This window comes from Amphiura filiformis, chromosome 4 (genome assembly GCF_039555335.1).
Source record: "Amphiura filiformis chromosome 4, Afil_fr2py, whole genome shotgun sequence".
Classification (NCBI taxonomy): domain Eukaryota; kingdom Metazoa; phylum Echinodermata; class Ophiuroidea; order Amphilepidida; family Amphiuridae; genus Amphiura; species Amphiura filiformis.
In genome coordinates, this window is record NC_092631.1 from 3,520,186 (window position 1) to 3,542,363 (window position 22,178).

At 38.1% G+C, this 22,178-nt stretch overlaps 1 protein-coding gene across 1 annotated transcript in view; it reads right to left on the minus strand.

The window, feature by feature from the left end:
- Positions 1 to 16,945, minus strand: part of LOC140149629 (GATOR2 complex protein MIOS-like) — a 59,999-nt gene extending 43,054 nt beyond the window's left edge. The window contains exons 1-14 of the mRNA XM_072171709.1: positions 16,701 to 16,945; positions 15,884 to 16,075; positions 15,044 to 15,113; positions 10,897 to 10,983; positions 8,580 to 8,681; positions 6,307 to 6,443; positions 5,465 to 5,588; positions 4,667 to 4,702; positions 4,100 to 4,218; positions 3,212 to 3,346; positions 2,850 to 2,982; positions 2,458 to 2,512; positions 1,778 to 1,966; positions 1,089 to 1,166 (exon numbers count right to left, since the gene is read on the minus strand). Of these exons, the coding sequence (XP_072027810.1) occupies positions 1,089 to 1,166; positions 1,778 to 1,966; positions 2,458 to 2,512; positions 2,850 to 2,982; positions 3,212 to 3,346; positions 4,100 to 4,218; positions 4,667 to 4,702; positions 5,465 to 5,588; positions 6,307 to 6,443; positions 8,580 to 8,681; positions 10,897 to 10,983; positions 15,044 to 15,113; positions 15,884 to 16,075; positions 16,701 to 16,931 (1,688 nt within the window). The 5' untranslated portion in view covers positions 16,932 to 16,945. The remainder of the gene's footprint in view (positions 1 to 1,088; positions 1,167 to 1,777; positions 1,967 to 2,457; positions 2,513 to 2,849; positions 2,983 to 3,211; positions 3,347 to 4,099; positions 4,219 to 4,666; positions 4,703 to 5,464; positions 5,589 to 6,306; positions 6,444 to 8,579; positions 8,682 to 10,896; positions 10,984 to 15,043; positions 15,114 to 15,883; positions 16,076 to 16,700) is intronic.
- Between the last annotated feature and the right edge of the window lie 5,233 nt (positions 16,946 to 22,178).

Consider the following 22,178-nt stretch of genomic DNA (forward strand, 5'->3'; position numbering starts at 1 on the left):
ATAGAACAAATATGAACAATATATAAGAAAATTTTAACTTAGTCTCATGACTATATTATTCAGAGCTGTGGTAGCCTGCGGCTTGCATCCACAAGCCTTCGGAGCCACTGGTTTAATTTAAATATGAACAATATTTTCAAATATGGGAACTAATGTGGTAACTTCTATTGCTAAGATTATATCCTTTTCTTGTGTAATGAAGGATAGGAAGCTATTCAACGAGCTAAAGCGGCTAAAAACAAATTTCACTGGCCCGACCGAGCAAAATTTTGCATTTTGTGTTTAGTTTTTGTTTATTTGTGAAAATCATGTGTTTTGGCCAAAATGTATTAATTTTGACTGAATTTTTTGAACAAAATTCAGAACATTTTTAAAATATGTTTGCAAAATATAATCACTTTTTTGCCAGATTTTTCAAGCTTATGGTGATATTTTTGGGTCACTTGATGGTTTTTTTGTTTTTGTTTTTTTTTTGTTGTTAAACGCATGTTCACTGAACATATCATAAAGGAAGGTGACCTGATATATTTGGAAAATCAAATTTTTTAAAACTTATGTATAACATAAAATGTTGTCCCTTTCAAGTATTCATGCAAAAAGATCATGTAAATGTTCCTTGTAAATGTGGCTAACTCCTTATTGAATAAGTGACATTTGTACAGCGTGATACTGGTAGTCTACAGTCTTTATATTAATATAACCATCATGATCCTGTGATAAACTGGTATCAAATGAAAGATCCTATTTTTCTCACTATCATATTGAAATTAGGAGTTCCAAATCGGTGTATTTCCGAAGATATCATCAAATAACTGTTGAATTAGTCTCAAATGTGGTATACCGCAATTGAGACTAATTCAACAGTTTTTTAATGATTTCTTCCAAAATATACTGATTTGGAACACCTAATTTCAGTACGTTAATGAGAAAAATATGAGCTTTCACCTGATACCAAAATCTGCATGTTGATGGGGTAAAGTGGGGGGATGAGGCTGTCAATCAGGTTACCCACATTTAACGAGTCATGGTTCAATGGTTTGTTTTCATTTAGGTTTCAACCAAGCATGATTTTATTATTTCCTACCTACCTCTGTATAAATTCATTGAATTCATTCTCATCTTGAGAGATTTCCCAGCCCCAGCCACACAACTGCAAAGCAAAGTATCTGAAAAAAAAGTGGTGTATATCACAATTTTAGTTATTCACTTAAGCTTTAACATGTCAAAGACAATTATATTTATCTCTCAGTTTATATGGAAAGGAACAGATACAAATCTTACGTTTCTGCAATTACACTTTTTTGCAAGAATTTTAGCCTCCAGAAAAAGAAAAAAAAATCCTGGCTGGCCGACCGACCCTACTTGAAAAGTCTATCCGCCCATAAAACAGTGTGCGTTTTGGTCGTCGAAAACCACATTAGGCAGACTGAACAAAATCTAGGATACCTGCTACTTATTAAGGGCAAGTGAATAATGAAGTATCACAGGGTTGACACTATACATAATGACCCTACCAATAAAACCTACCAAAGCGTGAACTACATCACAAGTTCTGATAAGGAAACAATGTTGCTTTGATCATAGAATGCGAGGCTCAACCTTCAGAGAACACAAAAATTTCTTAGCGCTCTGAACTACGAAAGACCCTAGATTCTGTGACCTCATTGATTCCCTTCTATTCCACAGTATCAATATCACTTTTGGAACCTTCTCCTCCGCTAGCATCCCCTGTGATCAGCGCCTTGACCCCATAGTACTTGAAACTCGGTTTACTTACCGTTCTGAACTACGAAAGACCCTAGATTCTGTGACCTCATTGATTCCTTTCCATTCCACAGTATCAATATCACTTTTGGAGCCTTCTCCTCCACTAGCCTCCCCTGTGATGAGCGCCTTGACTCCATAGTACTTGAAACCTGGTTTGGTCTTCTTCATCATCTTCTCTTTGTCCCTCAAAGATTTGATTCTTGGAGATGGAGAGTCAAGGAAATGCAAGAAAATCTCAACAATACTCAGGCCTGCTGATGAGGTGGGGGAGGGAGGGAGGGGAGGGAAAGCTGCAATTGGAAGGAAAGGTGTAATGGAACAGCACCACCCCCTCCCCCTGAGGGTGTTAGTCCATTTCAATTAATTTGCCTTGCAGAGATCCACTTTGAGGTAAAAATATTATATGGAGCAATTTGGGGCCACGATGGTCGGCATTAATGGAGTGATTTGGAGCCACAGTGGTCAGCGTTTTTTGGAGCAATTTGGGGTCACAGTGTGGTGAGGCTTTGTCACTTTATCACAACAAAAGGGGGGATCCACTATCAGTAACATGTACACCGTGTTGGAACTTCCTTCTTTAATTTAATTGACTTGATTCAGAGCAAATCCTGTAAATGCTTTACTTTCCAATATGTTTTGTTACTTATTTTGAAAGGTCCATAGTAAAAAAACTTTCCCACAGTAAGTTACTTTTCAAAGCCAACCACTGGAGAGACTAAAGCAGCAAAGAGCAGAGCAGGAATGTCTGCATCAAGAGCAAATGTTCATTATACACAAAATTTAAGGACTCACAAATGAAGGTTCATGACACATACAGCAGAGATTTACACAGATACTTGTCCAAATCCTGACAATTGCAAGGCGCTTGTATGGCATCAAACATCAATTTTATTTCATTTTTTGCTCTTTTTATGCTCATTTTCTTTTTGTACAAAAATAACCTGGATTTTTTTTAAATTTATGCCACAGATCTTAATTTCAAGATAAATCCAGAAAATTTACATCTCTGATACAGGCACAATTCCAATACAGTCTCCAATTATCAAATCAAGAAAGGAACGTCTGTTATAGAAAAAAGATGCATATATTTATTTGGAGCCCCAACTCAACTGTTACATGTAAATGAAAAAGGATATTGTCCAGCCATTGCCACAACTTCTTTAAATGTTGATCTCCTGGACCCACATACTCACAATTCTTGGACAGCGGATCACTCTGCAAAATATTATATTAAAAAAACACCATTAGACATTACAACAAGTGTGTCAAAGACGAAATACTACAATTACAATTTTAAGATGTTTTATCTTGCAAATGATGCTTTACTTTCTCCACTCATTGTTAATGATCATTAAATTTATTCTCACAATAAAACCAAAGTACTGGTGTTGATTTCGGAGTCGATTCACTTCTTCAATAAGTTTACAAATATATGTGTACTTACACAGAGACCATATCCACTCATGGCTCTCTCTTTCATTCTGGTTGATATGTCATCAACTTGCTTCCCTACATCTGGTGTACAATGAAGGAGTTTTCTACCAGATGCTAGTACACACGTGGATAATGAGGATAATGTCTGAAAAACAGAAATGGAGAAAGTGGCAAAACACTCAAAAAGTTGTGATGCATTGTCCTGCTTTACTTGATCAGTCAATGATTAGCCTACCTCATAGGCCACTTCAAGGACTGAGAACCAGAAAGCCTTAACTCACAATGGTTTTCCTTGTGAGTTAAGGCTTTCTGATTCTCAACCCTCAGTTTTTTTTTTTCTTACTCACTTGTCTTAGAATATTCACTGTAGAATACATTATCAATAAACCATTGTTTTCCTGTGGCTATATATGTGACACAATCTGGTCCATCATGGGGGCCAAAGGAGGCATTTGAGAAGGCAGGAGAAGATAAGATTCACAAATGGGGACTAGTATAATATGCTTCATTTGGTGGACCCAATTTCAAGAGAGAGTAAACACTGTTCAGAACTGGGCTGACCAAATGAATATCCCTTTGAGGCCAAACATGACAGAGTGTCCTTTTAACACTAAATGGTGAGGGAGGAAATAAGTAAGATTTCATCTTGTACGCTGGGCCTCGGGATTCAGCAAAAAGCTGAATCATGTTTATGTATTTTGAATGGGGAAATTTGATAACAACATCAATGACAATGACAGTCAGTGTTGTCAAAAAATCCTGAAATGACAAAAACATTCCTGAAAAATATCCCTACATTTGTACAGAATCATTGAGTAAAATTTCCTGAAATCAGTAAATTTCCTGAAGACTGGCAACACTGCTTCTTTGATTGACTTACACACATTTAGCAACTCACCAGTGAGATGGGGTCATGGATTATGACTTCTTTGAGAGTACCTGTCGGAGTAACTGTTAACATCTGATTCTCTACCGACGGATGCCATGCAAATGTGGATACTTGATGTGATCGGCAAGCTGAGGAAAAAAGCAAAATACTTTAATGAATCATTGCTCCCTTTACAAGTCAAAAATCATAAGGTGAAAATGCTGGCATCATATGCAAAGGCAACACATTGCAACATTACTTAAAAGGGGTGGTGAGATTTTTTCATATTGTGCTTTAATATTTGTACCTGACAAAAATAATCTGATTCTTAAGTTTTGAGTTAAATTACACAAGCGGTTCGATATTGGAAGTACAATCGTGTTTCACAATAACTCATAGAAAAGTATGGGTTGAAACCACCACAGGAGATATTTCACTGGGCCTTTGGATGTATTGAAATATGTTATCTGCATTTTACTTTGAAACAGCGATGTAGTGCTATTGTTCATGCCTCTCCAGTGAACAAAGGCTAATCCTACCCAGGATAATTATGCATGAGGTTGTCGAGCAGACAATAGTTATGGTTGATATACTTACGATGTATAAGTCTTTCTGTATATTCTACTTCCCCAGCTGTGAAAAACAAGAAATGATGAAAACATTTTAGAAAAAAACATTGTTTGTCTTCATTCAATCTTTATATAAGTGGAGATCATTGTCTACATTAGCGGAGTGGCGATCATGGATTTTTTACTCTCTTCTTTGAATGGACTATTCCAGTTGAAATCCATAGCCCCTATAGAAGACATGACCTTAATCTTCCACAGAGGGAATGTAGATTTCAAATGGAGTCACCCACTCAGGTAAACTCATTTGAAATTCACACCCCCTGTGTGGGATATTAAGGTCATGTCTTCCATAGGGTATATGGATTTCAACTGTAATAACTCAATTGCCTAGTTTTCAGTGTTTGTATTCAGTACTTCCTAGTTTCTGTTCAGGAACCATGGCTACTTACAAACATGTTGTACATTGTAGAGTTTAACCACAGAGCTATCTTTACAAAGGGCACATACACTGGGTTTCAGAGAAGAACAGCAGTATCTTGCTCAGATGGACGCGAGCACCCTGTTAATGAGAGACATATGCGGAGCTTTGTGTTCACTTCAAAGGCACCGATCTGCGCCGATCAACGATTTGACGCAAAATTGGCCAATCACAATTATCGGTCTCTTGCTATGATTGTCAGACTATTGATTCAGCCAAACAGAACACTACTTCCGTGTTTACGCTCTGCACGCTCTCAAAATGTAAAGTGCTGTTACGTTCTTCTCTGACAAAAACTGTAGCACACCATGTCTGTGTGGACTCCATGCCAGTTTTATGGCTACTTACAAACATGTTGTACATTGTAAAGCTTAACCACAGAGCTATCTTTACAAAGTGCACCCAGCACACCATATCTGTGTGGACTCCATGCCAGTTTTACTACGGATCTAGCCTCGGTGATAGTTAACACGTATATATATATGAATTAAGGAAAAAGGTCATTAATTTCTCTCGTTTTGATTGATATATCACCATTATCTGATATACTGAAGTGACACTTCATCTGTCTATGTTAAAATTGTCTCAAATAAACCACCATAATAGAATTCCAGTAGTTTTACTGATTTGTTGAAGATGATTTTATTCAAATAAAAGTTGTGTTTTCAGAGCCAACAAACCTTTTTACATTAGCAGATAAGCATGGTCGCTTGTTCTCTATTGTATTGGGCAATCTTTACTGAACAGCTCTTTTCAGAACCACCACTTTATTGCAACAAAATACTGCAAAAGCATCAGGTATCATTAAGTTCTTGTCACAGCCTAGTTTCCAACACTGAATGAATTTTCTTTTAAATAACATGCGTATGCATGCACACAAGTTGTTCATCATCTCTCATTAATGAAATCAATAAGTGTGTTGATTTCAAAAACAGTCATTACTTTATCACCTGGAACTAAGTATCTTGTTCAATTGAAGATTTGGGTATAATCCCACCCCAAATTCTCACTTTTTAAAAGGTGGAACTAAACCTAAATTGCCCAGGTGTACTCCGACACACAAGAAACAGCACGCCTACATGTGTGTAACAGCACTGCCATTACTGTCTCAAGGACAACAAAAACACAACCTGCTATATTATAGAGGAACATAGCTGTGTAATCTTTTGAGACCAATTAAAAAAGGATATAGGTTTGTCGAAATTCCTGCTGTCCCAAATGGTCACCACTCCTTCAAAGAATGACGCCAACCTATTCTCTCCAAGGGGATCTATTGTAATGCCAAATACTGCTTTGGTAGTAGTTGCCTTCTTATAGCTCGCTAAATCTGTTGTTCAAAAAGGAAAAAAACAAAAAGTGTAAAAGTAGTAGTTATTAAGGAATCTGGAATGAGCGTTTTAAGCAGAGATGTAGACTTGAGTCGTGTGACTTGGACTCGAGTCTGACTCAAGTCACTATTTTTGGGACTTGTGACTTGACTTGCAACTTTTGCAAAATGACTTGACTTACTTGTGACTTAGACAAAATGACTTGGACTTGGACTTGAAAAAATTGACTTGCTACCAACGCAAGTCTGAGGTTACTTTCCTGTATATTGAAATTTATGGATAGAATTTATGAATATTAATAGGCCTACAATTACATTACTGAATAACCCGCTGGCGGGCCTCGTGTCCGGCATAACCTGAACTGGAAATAAATAAATACATAAATAAATAGTGCCCTCAATCAGCGACACGGGATCAGCGTTTGAAGTAAAAGTATGTCGGGTTGAAAACTCGGAGTCATGTCCCCGGGGTCCTGTCCCAGCAAACACAAAACTGGTGAATAGACTTGTAGTGACTTGTGAAAAGTCAGTGACTTACTTGCGACTTGACTTGTGATTTGATGACTTGTGACTTGACTTGACTTGCAAAAAATGACTTGTTGACATCTCTGGTTTTAAGCGCTTGGACAGTATTTTTTGTGGGTCATGAGAGCACCTCAGACGTATCGAATTGCATTCTGAATACGAAGAATGTCTTTCTGATATCAAATAATTTTCATTTTTTGAAATTCATGATACAATACAAATTTTATGACAAATTATTAGAATTTGATATTTTTCACATTTTTGATATATAACAGTCCTCGAAGTAAATTTTATAAATCTAATGATATGTTCTTAAAGTGTATGTAGCTGGGAGGAAAAGCCGATGATCAATTGACAATTTTGACCTTTCATATTGAAGATATGGATTTTTTTCCCGAAAAGACCTGATTTTTTTTTTGTGTTTTGTGAAAACAAATCCATATCTTCAATACGAAAGGTCAAAATTTTCAATTGATCTCGGCTTTTCATCCCATCTACATACACTCATCAGATTTATAAAGATTACTTCGAGTACTGTTAAATATCAAAAATATCAATTTTTAATGATTTGCCATAAAATGTGTATTACATTGCGAATTTCAAAAAATCAAAATTATTTGATATTAGAAGGACATTCTTCATATTCAGAATGCAATTCGATATGTCTGATGTGCTCTAATGTCCCACAATAAATACTGCCCAAACGTTCATACCCCACCCCTTAATCACTAAAATGTTGGTAGGTTTTTATTACTACATATTATAAGATTTTGATAAAATGCCTTCAAAATGTGTTTTTGACACATATGTAATGTATTTAAAAATGAACTAAAATACCCTACAAAAAAGGTCTAAATATGCTGTATTTGTGATAAAATATGAAATTTTGTAATCATATTCTTTGATACACAATAAATGCTCTGGAATGAAATCATGGTTTCTTTCATTTCACCTCATTAGTTCACTCTAAATAAAAAGAGGCACATATGTTATTGTGAAAATTTCAGGGAAAATAAACACTTTTTCCAGAAATCTTACAATATTTCGGCACAACAATTTTTTATGTTCATAACTTGATTACACTGATGCCTATAAATGAGCAGTTTGGTTCATAGAAATCATTTGTTAAAATAAAATGCTTTGTCAAAATGCACCTAAAGAAAACCAAACAAAAAAATCATTGTTCTTTTGAAGAAAATACATCAGCCACTTTTCCTCATTGTCATGGCTCTCCAAGCAATGTCTTTGTTTGTCCTCATCCCCGGTGCATAACTCTATTTCCTACTTTTATAACGAATCAAGTTATTTATCTTCCAAATGGAATGTGCTATTCCATTTAAAATCCACACTACCCCTGTGGAAGATTTTGGAAATATCTTCCACAGGGGGAACATATATTTCAAATGGAATGAACTCATTAGGCAGCTCAATATGAATTTCATACACCCTTTGAGAAAGATTCAACCTGAATCTTCCACTGAGGGAGAGAGAGTTTCAAATGGAGCTGCCCAATGTGTTCAATCCATTTTCACTCCCCCTGTGGAAATTATTTCCCAAATCTTCCACAGGGGTAGTGTGGATTTTAAATGGAATAGCCCAATTATGACTTACCTCTTATATCATAGATTCTAATAGTCTTATTGCTTACGCCAGCAAACAAACAATGTGGACTGTGTGGGAGCCATGCTACAGAATTTAACATCTCTCCTTGAACTGGTTATAGAAAGGAAAAAAAGGTAAAGATAAAATATGTTGCAGTCAATCAAATTTGATGCCCAGATTGTTTTTGTGATTCAATTATGAATTTTGACCCAATATCATGTGAAAATGGTATAGTGAAAGAGGGCGTTTAAATAAATGAAAGTTAGAAAAGTTCTCAGGGGTGCTACTTTGGGAGGAGTTACAAGTATGTTGAAAATGGTAGGCAATTAATAATGCACCAGCCAGTCATCCGAAGTACAAACTTTAAAAGATAATTATAAACTTAACATAAAGTCTCTGAACTTGCTTTTAACAGCCTCGTCATAAAGGCAAAAATTCCAGATCATCATCCTCAAATTTTGGCCAGATTTGACGATGTCGATCAGGAAACTTTGCCTGATATTATAAGGCTATTAAAAGCAAGTGTTGAGCTACTTACTTAACTTTGCATTTACAACTACCATAAGATTACAACTAAAACATCAATTTGATGCTACAAAACTGTCCAATTTTGTGCCTATTTTTGCATTTTTCTCAAAAATTATAGCACATTGTTGACAAGTAAGATATGTATATTATAGGGGCAAGGACTACAACTACTGTACTGAAAATTCAGCAAATCAAGGCAAGTAGTTATTGATTTATTGATCAAATATTGGTTTCCCCTCATTTTTGACTGTAACTCCACAACTGTTTTCTGTGCTAAAATAAAATTTCCAGTGCAGTAGTTGTAGTCCTTGCCCCTATAAAATACATATCTTACTTGTCCCCAATACGCTATAATTTTGGAGAAAAATGCAAAAATGGGCACAAAATTGGGCAGGGGTGTAGTACCCCCTTAAAGTGCTTGACCAAATTGAAACCCTCATTCCCCACTTTACAATGTACTCCATCAAAATGAAACACATCTATGCTTCTACAATTTAAGAGCAATTTAACTCAAAATCTGGAATAAGAATGTTTGGATGGTGGGCCTCAATGTGACGTAGAAAACACAATGTGTTACAATGGGACCACAATCTGGTCATGCACCTTTAATACCAACAAATTGGGCTATTCCATTTAAATTCCACACTACCCCTGTGGAAGATTTTGAAAACATCTTCCACAGGGGGAATATGAATTTCAAATGGAATGAACACATTAGGCAGCTCCATATGAATTTCATACCCCTCTGAAAAGATTCAACCTGAATTTTCCATTGATGAAGGGCAAGTTTCAAATGGAGCTGCTAATGTGTTCATTCCATTTGAAATTCATACCCCTCCCCACTGTGGAAGATATTTCCAAAATCTTCCACAAGGGTAGTGTGGATCAGGGGTGGCTTTAAGGCCCGAAAGTCGGAGGTTGTTTTGCCGTGTTTTTCACTCCTGAGCTTGCAGAAAATCCAAATACATGGGGTGAAAATTAAATCTCGGGGGTGAAAAATAATTTGCAGTGTAGTCAGGAGTAGGAGTAAGGTCCAAAAGTAGAGGGTCAGAGTTCACCCCCGAGCTTGCACATTCCCAATATATGGAGGGTGAAAAATTAATATTTTTTTAATTTAGAGGGTCATTCACCCCCGATCGGGGGTTAACGCTACCCCTGGTGTGGATCTTAAATGGAATAGCTCATTGAGGGTTGAGTACCAGAAAGCCTTAACTCACAATGACTTGCTCTCACAAAATGAGCATAAAGTTGACAAAATAACTTTCCGAGATATTCCAGATTTGAAATCCTTATTCAATACGGTACCCATTAAAATCATACCAAACATGTATTGTTAGGATGACCCCTTGCATTGGTCTTCAAATATCAATACTCAATAATTTATTTTGTTTTCTACTGAATTTTGTCATGTTTAATGGACTGTATCTTCTATAGTGCCCTAGTGACTTTATGCTCATTTTGTGGGAGCAGGTGATTGTGAGTTTAAAGGCTTTCTGGTTCTCGACCTTTGAAATATTCAAACCAACAACTAGGAGTGAGGACAATTGTGATGAAAAGAGGTAAAATTGTTTCCTGAAACTGCGGTACAATTCTGGTTTACCCTGCGCACCCTGTGTTTTCAATACAATTCTGGTTTACCCTGTGCAGCGTGCACCCTATTTTTTAGGGTTAGGATTGGGGTTAGGGTTGGGGTTAGGGTTGGGGTTAGGGTTATACTTGTGCGCAGGGTATACCAGAATTATTCTGAAATTGATAATGGATTCACAGATACATGTATGAACAGGAAGATATTATTTACCCATTTCTGCCATAGGTCTGCTCCCAGGTGCTGAGACGCCATGGCCAAGGGAGTAATACCGTTGATGTGTGGAGGCTACTTCAGTTACTGCAACATGATTAACACAAAATAGTATTTACATCAAATTATGAATGTATAATATCACTGTTGATCAATATTTAGACCATTGGAGATAGAGAAGAGAGCACAGTGAGCACAGTTAGGAGAGCAGAACGGATTCCTATTCACAATCGGAAGATTGCAGGTTCGAGCACCGGCGACGCCATCCTGTTGTGCCCTTGAGTAAGGAACTTTATCTCGATCACTCCTCTCCACGCACGTTTATAAATGGGTACCGGCATTATTAAAAGCTGGGAAGATTTGCTGTGGAGGAGACGTGGCGATCCCCCCACAGCAACATTTCAAGGTGGAGCACAAAATCGCAAACAAAAGAGAGATGGGCATTCCGTCCTGTAAACAAGAGCACCAATGGCGCTGTGGCTCTGTGCTTTTTTGAATGTGAAAGTAATTGCAGTCGAATGTGCAACAGGTGAAATCATATACATTGTATGTGCCAGATCACATGCAATCATACATCTTGCTGGTTGGTAGCTATATCTTATTTGCAGAGCATAATACATCCATCAATAAGTTTCATATCCACATGAGGTTTTAGTAATTTGACCACAGATGACCCCTGAGTGACCTTGGATGACCCCAAAATGACATTCCAAAAATTTGGCTTGAATTGTTGACTGTACCCACCAAGTTTCATGCCCATGCGAGTTTTTAGTAACTTAACCTTAGATGACCCCTGGGTGACCTCGGATGACCCCGAAATGACCTTCCAAAAATTGACTCTAAATGTTGACTGTACCCACAAAGTTTCATGCCCATACAACAGTTTTTAGTAATTTGACCTCAGATGACCCCTTGGTGACCTCAGATGACCCCGAAATAACCGTCTAAAAATTTGACTCTAAATGTTAAGTGTACCCACCAAGTTTCATGCCCATACAAGTTTTTAGTAATTTGACCTCAGGTGACCCCTTGGTGACCTCGGATGACCCGAAATGACCGTCCGATAATTTGACTCTAAATGTTGACTGTACCCACCAAGTTTCATGCCCATACTGAGTTTTAGAAATTTGACCTCAGATGACCTCTTGTGACCTCAGATGACCCCGAAATAACCGTCCGAAAATTTGACTCATAATGTTAAGTGTATCCATCAAGTTTCATGCTCATACGTCAGTTTTTAGTAATATGCCCTCGGATGACCCAAAAGTGACCTCGGATGACCCCAAAATGACCGTCAGAAAATTTGACTCTAAATGTTAACTGTACCCACCAAGTTTCATGCCCATACGACAGTTTTAGTAATTTGACCTTAGATGACCCCTGGATGACCTCGAGTGACCTTCACCCACTAACCAATACAAACTTGTTCTGTCTGGGGTCAAGATGCACCCGCCCACCAAGTTTGAAGAGCGTGCGACCCCTAGTCTCCGAGAAAAAGGTTTTTGCATATTATGCATAAATTATGCAAATTAGGTAGGTAATTACCATATTTTGCGCTGAAAATCGAATCAGGTCGAGATCCTCTGGTCATGCTACCCCCACCACGTTTCATCATCATAGGGCTTAGCATTCTTACGGATCCCCAGAAACAGCTTCACAAGGCGGATTTCTTCAGATTTCCAACCATTTTGTAGTTAACGTTCCGCATAAATTATGCAACTTAACAACTAAATCGCATACTTTTCGCCAAAAACTAATCAGGTGATCAGCAGGTGTGTATCATTCCTGTCACAAGGTTTCGTTACCATGCGCCGCTATCAACTTGCGCTGATATTCGCATAAATTATGCAAATTAGCTATGTTAATTTGCATATTTTCACCGAAACATATGATTACTGAACAAACTTGGATACCCTTCCTCCCACCAAGTAAGCGTCCCGTAGGTCTTACGGTTCCCCAGATACAGCTCGGACGGACATTCGGACATCCCACCCCCCACACACAGACGGAAATAGTGATTACTAAGTCCCATCCTGAACAAAGTTCAGAAATGAAATTTTATCAATTTGCGCTGATTTTCGCATAAATTATGCAAATTAGCTATGTTAATTTGCATTATTTTCACCGAAAACATACAATTCACGGAACAAACTTAGATAACCTTCCTCCCACCAAGTAAGCGCCCCGTAGGTCTTACAGTTCCCCAGATACAGCTCCGGACGGACACACGGACATCCACACCCCGGACAGACAGAAATACTGAGGCGAGACAATAAATGAAATTTTATAACAAATTTTGTGACTTGAGATCATTTGCATTTTTTGTAAACACCAAAACTGTTCTGTCCTGACATGTCTGTTGTGTCATGTGTGTTGAACCCGGTCCAACCGAACAATCGTAAGTTCTGTTCGGATCTGGATCTGCCTGGATGCTGTACTCCGATTAAGCAGGACTAGCCTACATCACATCAGTGTTTATTTCTGATAGATTTCACTTCATGATTTTTCTTCAATTTCATCACTTACGAAAGTACAAAAGTAGACAATCTAGTAGTCAGTATAACCTCGGAGCAGTTAGGTATGCGTGTGAGACCTACGTACATGGAATAGTAGTACATGGCTTCGAATTTGGAACTTCACATGTTCAACTTGTCATGCCGGTCGAGTCCAGCGTTTACAACTAAAATCAAACCACTTCTAGATTAAGTCCATCACTGAACTTAACAAATAACTTAAATAAACATCTTTATATTTAATTAAAAAAATATTATGGTATGCTCGTAAATGCTTGAATGACATTTACCAGAAGCTCATGAGCTCATGTAAACAAACTAGCGTATTTTCACCTCGATTATGCACCGTAGCTCTCTGTGGTTGAGTTTGCAAGGTCAGTGGGTCAGTGAACTTAGTCTCCTATGCAGCCAGTTTGGTTACGCTCCCTCCACAAAAATGTTTGTGTGGAAGGGCGGAACCAAACTGGCTGCTAATGAGACTACTGCAAGAATCGATCAATCACAAAAACCTGTTTGGGAATTGGTTCAGAAATGGTGATGTCATCAATCAAGAAAAACTAATCGATTTATTGGTTCAAAATAGCCTCATAGAAAAGTACGAAGTTTGTTGAGCATCGCAGCTTATCGGTAAAAGCGTGACCTTTAACAAAAAAAATCGGCACAGTGCTTTCGTACTGCACTTGCATAAGCCAAATAGTCCCCAGAAAAGTCATTTGTTCAGATTTATTAGGGATTTATTCAAGATTCAGACATGTTCTTGACTATTTTTGACATTCCTTACCTATCTCTTTATTGAAATTATAAAGAAATAGTGAAGAAAAGTTAAGAAGTAGTCAAATAATTTCTGATCTGAACTAAATCTTAAGAAATGTACCTCCATTGGTTTCCGTCTGTATTACGCATCTTAAATTATACAGACCAGAATAATCTCTAGCACACACAGGAACCAAGATATAACTCGATTATCGTGACTATTTTGGTCTTTTTACCCAAAAATAATACTTTTATCGCCTGAATTTCAATAAAATCTGGAGTGCAATCGATTCAAAAATAACTTAGACAAACTTAGAAACGAAACTTAAGCCTTCATATCAGTCATTAAATGATCCTTAGCATAAAAACCAACAGCGTATTGTGGCCTGAAAATGAATGCTAGTTAGTTGCATGACAAAGGCACTGATAAGCTCCGCTCAGAGCCAAAAATGCAGGTTCGACTCCTTTACTTTTTTTTAGAGAAGAGAACATTGTAAATTATGTAGTGTGTTAATTGCTTAGTGATTACATGTATAGAGTACACAATCATCAATTTTTCCAAGTTTAAAATCAAATTCAACTACTACACTGATGAAAATATATATCACATGTATGTCCCAAATTGCTGTAAATCCATTTTTGAAAATCCGACCCCAATATTTTGACTCAAACCCTGCAACTTTTGTCAGTCTTACAAAAAGATGAGATCTGGATAGTAAAATCAATATTGGTGGTTTTGCTGATTTGTTAAAGGGCATTCTGAGCGAACATGAAGTAACAAAACATTATGATTGCAATTAGTATCAGTATTAACCATATATCACAAAACTCTTACTTCTGCCAACGTCTGATCAAACAAAATAATTACATTGTAAACTTACCATTTTTAGCTGTAATATCAAATATGGCCAGACAGTGGTCGGTACGATATCTATCATATCCAACTGCAATCTAAAAAAAATGAAGAAGAAAAAATATGAGATAACACTGTAAATATCACCATAGCAACACAACAATACAAAAAGACTTGTCAAATTTCTCGTCCAGTTGAGTCTCTCTTACAACATGTCAGAGCAGTGCCTGAGCGAGCGGTGTCTGTGCTCAAATATTGAGAAACATAAAACCACACACCAAATATGTGAGATCTCAGAGGGTCATTGTAACGGGTATTATTTTTCCCCATGTGCATGATTTGAGGGTGGAAATAGCAAAAACTTTTGTTTTGACCTAAAATTTGTTATAACTCAATAACTGCAATATAAATCTGACCAGTGGCTTCCTCGACACATTTACTATCAGATCAATGTATTACTCTGCATAAATAAACTGTATTATTCGAGCAAAATTAGAAAACTAGAAAAATATGACCTGAAGGTTCCAAATGGCATCTACATGAAAAAATTCATGTTCAAAGCTTCACCGAATGAGTCTTTGATAACCTCACCAAACACTTACATGTACATGTATATACTGAATTTGGTAAAACACTAGAACGACTTTACCATGTTTTTGGAAGCCATTCTGCTCCCACATACATGTAACCACTTTGATCAGGTCTGAAGGCCATCACACAACAGAGCAATCTTAGCCACTGGATTCCATGCTAAACTGGAGCACATTTTGCTATCTCTATATTTTGGAAGAAATTCTGCTCCAACAAAACCACTTTGATCCAGGCTAGGATCGGTATTGAGGGCTGACAGAACCACTTTGCCACTTACCAATCTATTATCAGCTGGGTTCCATGCTAAACTGGAGCACATCTTGCTATGTTTTGGAAGAAATTCTGCTCCAACAAAACCACTTTGATCCAGGCTAGGATCGGTATTGAAGGCTGACAGAACCACTTTGCCATTGGATAATCCCAGAGCCAGCAAATTCTCTGGGATTGGTTTGGGATAGCAGGCAAAACACTGTTGAAGAAAAAAATTTTGAACATAAATTAATCCTTTGAAGTTTAATTAAAATGTTGTTTTATTCAACTCTGACAAATCTTCTAATACCGGTCGAGGGGGGGGGGGGGTGCATTCCCACTTTTGAGGTGACATGTATGTAGAGCTATTAAGACCCCCTTTTTCAGCGTCGCTGTCACCCAAAGACCCCATTTTTTTATGAACACATGCTCTGTCACCCCCTATTTTTCCATTTGATCTGTCACCCAAAGACCCTTACAATTGAACAGCAACTTCCATTTATCACTGATTTTGTTACTTATCATGCTCTCACCCAATGACCCCCATATTTTTTACATTTGGTTCTCACCGAATGCCCCATACTACAAAAGTGCCAGCCCCTACATCTATATCCATTTCATATTGAAGTGCCCCCGGGACGAGATACGGTATGAATTTGAAAGGGAAAAGTATTACAAGTGGTCAAATTCTGCAGATGTAATCATATTAATAAGGCATGATCTTAAAATCTTTTAAAAAATATTGAGCTACTTGAGAGTCATTCCCGCAACCTGCCAAGCCAATTTGCAGTGCCATGGCACTGAAAAAAGTATTGACAACACTGAATTTTCTTAGTATAATTTACCTTGATTAGACTAAGATCTGACTTAGTCTGAATGTACAGATCCAACTTAGAAGCCTGCAACTTGACCGCTCTTTCCTTAGATATATGTTGACCTTGTGACTTGGCATCGGAGTCCTCAGCAACCGCCTCCACTGTGTACAGGTTCAGGTCAGTGCGGTCAGCCCCATAGGTCAGGAACACATCTGACTGAGTAGGTGACCACTGGATGTCCCACTTCATGTTGGTTGTCATGACTACTTATAATGATAAGTGATAAGTCACCTGTTACAAAAAGGGTATAATAACCGAATAGGGTGCAACTTGTTAGACTTGAGTCCAGTCCTCGTTTACGGAGTTTAGGATTAGGGTTTAGGGTTGGGGTAGGGCAATCTTGTAATAAGACTAGTAAAGTTGCACCCTATTCGTCAATCGCTCCTTGTGTACGGTACATTCACATGCATACTTAGCAGTCGGAACGAAGAAATCTTTGCTCTTATGATGTGCCCTGAGTAATACGTTTAATGTGCATTCACATACACACTTAGCCGTCGGTACAAAGAAATCGTTGCTCAAATTACACATAAATTTGTAATCATTTTAACCACAAAATATGATATGAAAACACACATGAGCAATGTATGATGATTGAGGTCAAACAGGTTGTTAATTAAATTATTTTCAAATTTAATATTTTGCGACATTTAATAATGAAAACAATTAACACTGAAGACACCCTATGGAACCTGCTACAACTTGAGAACAAGTCCTCAAACGTTCGAAATTTGTAGTTACTACAAGTACAACTGGCCCAACATTGCTCGAGATATTCTAACTAAAATACAGGTTTACAATTTACTATCTTACATTATCTTGCTGGACATATTTCAGCTAGAGCGCCATAGGTAGACAACCTGGGTTTATACTGAGAACAATACAAACACATAATCTAGTGACGTGACCTCGAATGGCTCAATGGCCATTAGCCCTAGAACTCTGGCCATAGTATCCGTTTTTACTTCCACTAGGGCCAGAGGAACTTCCATTGAAAAAATTGTTGGAGATGGTTGAACGCAACAGAACAAATAAATGATGAAAATTGACCTTTTCATTGTGTTCCTGGGTCACTTGGCATGTGTCATACCATTACCGCAAGAGCTGTAAAATTCCATTTGAAAAAACACATTTTTCACATTTATGCACACTTTCCCTACCTATAGAAATGAACCTTTATATTGAGCATCATATTGTACCAATTTGTGTTACCTTCAATTCGACGATCCCTGTTGATTTGCTGTGAAAACGCTTGCATTTACTTGGAGGGTATTGCTCGGTTGTACAGTTGCTTACATCATTGACATCATTTGACCTCTTGACCTGATGCGGCGAGGGCGCTTTGAATTTTTCCATTTGCAACAATCTTCCCTACCAAGAATGCTTTGCAATCTATTACCATGATTAAATGAGATTTTATGTGGTAGCTTGTGGAATACGATACATAGCCCATTTACGCTTAGTATTATGGGTAGGCATCTGACTTATATTTGACCTCGCGAGGTCCTCGACTCATCCCGGGCTCGTCATGTCCATTTTACTTTAAGGTGAATAAATGACGGAGTAGTGGATTAGGAATAGTAAATTAACATGAAACGTAAAACACCTGTATAAAACAATAACAATTCACGCATGACCGACCGGCCGGCTGCCCGTTGGAATAAAAAATACATGCTGGATTGTCTTGGAACTCCAAATGCTTTAGTTACAAACAGAGATTGCGCTAGTAAAAAATGCATTTCAGCCCCTGCCAAAGTTCATTTTCGGACTCCCCCGTAAAGTATAATAGTCCAGATTATCGTAACCTTTGACATTGCCAATATCACACAAATGTCGTCTATTTCATGCCGTAAAGATGTATGAGCAAGTTTCTGAAGAATATTGGTAAGTTTAAAGGCCAGATATCAGGCTAACGAATATGATCTGTATATATAGAAAGATCCGATCGTTGTCCGAACGTCAAAATTTGATAAATGTCAATGGTACAATTCTAAGCACGTGGAAGTCGTGGGGTAAATTCTCAACACAATACCTGTCAGATGATAATTTACATAGGCACAAAAGACCGTGTTCATATACCGTTACTCAGCCAAACATGGCAGAGTAGGTCCCGGATGGTCGTACATGTTCCTATCTCCACAACGTTATACCTTTCCAACAAGGAAAGAGATACAAAAGGCGAACGTCTAATGGCCATCATTTTTATTCACCGTCCATGTCCATTGAAGTGAGAAAGAATTGAATTGATGCGTGTTCGTCACAACAGAAATGAACACAATAAAAATTAGCATCTCATGAATGCACAACCAATCTTTAGAAATAAGAAAACCCACTTTTAGACGGGATGGGCTCGTGTCTGGCCCAATGCAATATGCATGTTATTGGTGGAAAGGTTGCTGAATTCTGCGCTTTTCCGGGTTTGTAAAATTCTACAGTCGCAGTGAAGATTTAATACGCGACTCAAATTTTCATTGAAATAAGCAATATTAACTTTAAATCCCTTTTATCACCTTGGGCTGTTCAGATTTCTTACAAAATGTTTGTATAAGTTAAAAATCTCACTTACATTTGAAAACGAATGGATGAATGAATGTCATCAATCCTGCCGAATTTTACTACTTTCAAAGTGGTGGCGCTCTTCAAAAAAAAAAAAAAAAAGTATGGGGTGTCCTAGGGGGGGTAGTGTGTCTCATGACGTCATCGGTTAATCACATGATAAAGTGAACGCGATATCGTCTTTCGGATCATTTTTCGCACTGTATGCCGGGAATGTATATCGTAACAACATAGCCTATGTCTTTTGTCCAAATACAAAATTTGTACAGTATATTTTGACCCGTACGTACTGACACAATACTGGACTATTCAAGGTAGTCTCGTTCAGACGGCTTGGGGATCCTTCACCACGTAAATTAACCAGTATGGGGAAACACGCCGCCTGGAAACGAGATACTAGAGGGTTGCCAGTTGTCACTTCACAGCATATGCACGCAGCATTTCGTACTCACTGCGTGAAATGTAAACACACATGTATTGCATTCCTGAGCCATTAGCGATAAGGAAAGTTATCATTTAGAAGTCCACGAAAGGAAATTATTAACAACCATTTCCATGCAGAAAAAAGAATATTTTTACTAACCAACGGGAGAGGTAAGTTACAGAATGATTCCAGATCAGTTTAGCTAGCTGGTAAGCTTATCATAAAATGCAAGCACGTAATGAATGACTTAGTCTTGCCAGCAAGACTTCAGTCTTTATCATAAACATAATGACATCTACGGACCTGAAGTCTTGCAGCGGTACATAGGGATGCACTGTACGTTTAAGAAATCCAAACTTGCTGAGTTATAGTTACTAGAACTAGTAATGACTACACCCGGGACTAGAACTGTCATCATCATGATCATGGTCCACTTTGACTGAAGTACAAAGTAAGGTACTCACATTTTGCGTATTAAAGCGTATCGTGCATCGCGTATTAAGATGCTTATGCATTTGTGTGCGACTATCGGTGCATTAATTCCTTTTGAGTTGTGACATTAATTGCGGCGCACCAAAACTGAATTTACTGCGACAACTGCGTACTTTACTTCGACGCACTGAAAGAGTGGACACACTCTATCTGTACAGTCAGTCTACTCTGAAGTACAAAGTACAGTCGTGGACGCATACATTGTGCCGACTTTTAAGGCACGCATACCTACAGCAGAGACGCAGCAATACGCTCTGTTAGTGTTAACACGCTGTATACGCGCGCATTGTCACTTTGTACTTCCAGGGATATGGTACTTCAGAGTGGACAAACTGTAGCACAGTAAACTTTAGGCTAAGCTTGATCACTGAGCTACAGTAAATATTTTATTACTTCTGTAGTCCGGTGCGTGTTGGTGATCGGCGATCGTGTAGAAGTGGCAAAGTCTCCTCCCCTTCTAAGCGCCAACGACCAATGGATCCACCGTCTTTTTGTCAAGACCGCTGATTTAGGGGTTCATTCATAGGATTGAGGGCATGATCGCTGTTTATGCCCGAGGCGTGAGCCAAGGGCATAAATCAACAATCATGCCCAACATTCTGAACATTGTGAACATTGTTAGCAATTCAATACTAAAGGGTTTACAATAAATAACATTTCCATACCGTTTTCCTTCAAAATTGGGAGAAAATGAGTAGGCCTACTTGCAGGAAGCAGCTCGGCTCATGAGGTCAACGGCCGGGAGTCAACACGTTCATCTTTTGCGCTCCGCGTGAGATGGATGCGGTGACATGCGCGTGCATACAACACTAGCAAATCGTGGATCACGTTAATTTGGTTCTAACGCTGCGTCACGCAGCTTGTTTATGCCCTGCATACTGGTCATAAACGGAATTATGACCAGCAAAAAACGTCCCAAATCCAATCAGAAACGTTGTTATATCGTGAGTATGTATGAACAGCCAATCAGCATTGATTGTTAATCACTTTTGTGTTTATGCTTGTGTAAACTCGGCACATGACACAGACCACAGAAGTAAATAAAATGCTTTGGATCCCGGGATATTCCTCGGTTCCAAAGGCAAGGGCGGCGGAACCGGGGGGGCCAGGGGGGCCAGTGGCCCCTCCACTTTTTTGACTGGGGGGGCCTGGCCCCCCCACTTTTAACCCATAATGTGCTGTGTGTAACATGTCCTGGTGAACATAAAAATCAAATCTCTATTCTAGACCCTTAACATGCTTAAAAAGTGTAAAAATGATGCACAAAATGGCTTCAATTGGACCTTCATTTTGCAAAATTTTCCAACTCCCCTGTATTAGGACACCCAACACTAAAAGCAATAATTTATACAATTATAGTGAAAACTTATTTTCGGATATAAAAAACAAAAATTGTACACAATGATAGTGCCAGAATGGTCCACCAAATGGCTTCAATTGGGCCTTCAGTTTGCAAAAGTTTTCACTTCTGAGGGGGGGCACATCCCCTCAGACACCCCCTGCGTCAGCGCAAGCGCTTTGACGAGATGGCCGCTCTTTGCGGCCATTATTTAGATTTTTTGCATCACCCGGACTGGCCCCCCCACTTTCAAAATCGTTCCGCCGCCCTTGTCCAAAGGCAAAATGTTTAGATTTTTCACAATGCCCTCCAAATAACCGATGCGCAGTTATTAACCTCTAAATGAAAACCCATGCCTTTAATTTCTTAATATGTTACTTATAATTACCAAATCTGGCCTTGTTAGGCCCTTCGCACTTGATTATTAGTTTCCTGTTGAAGATTTTGAAAGAGGGACGAGGACGAGGTGACTTTTAATTATTAATTATTAATTATCTTTTATTTTCTTTATTTAGTTTGAACTATTACAAGCAACTATTGACTCGCTTTGACTAGAGCGGGCATTTAATTATTTCACAACAATATTTGAGTTTATAAATTTATAAGTGAAGGTGGAGTTGTACTCTTTGTTCATTCA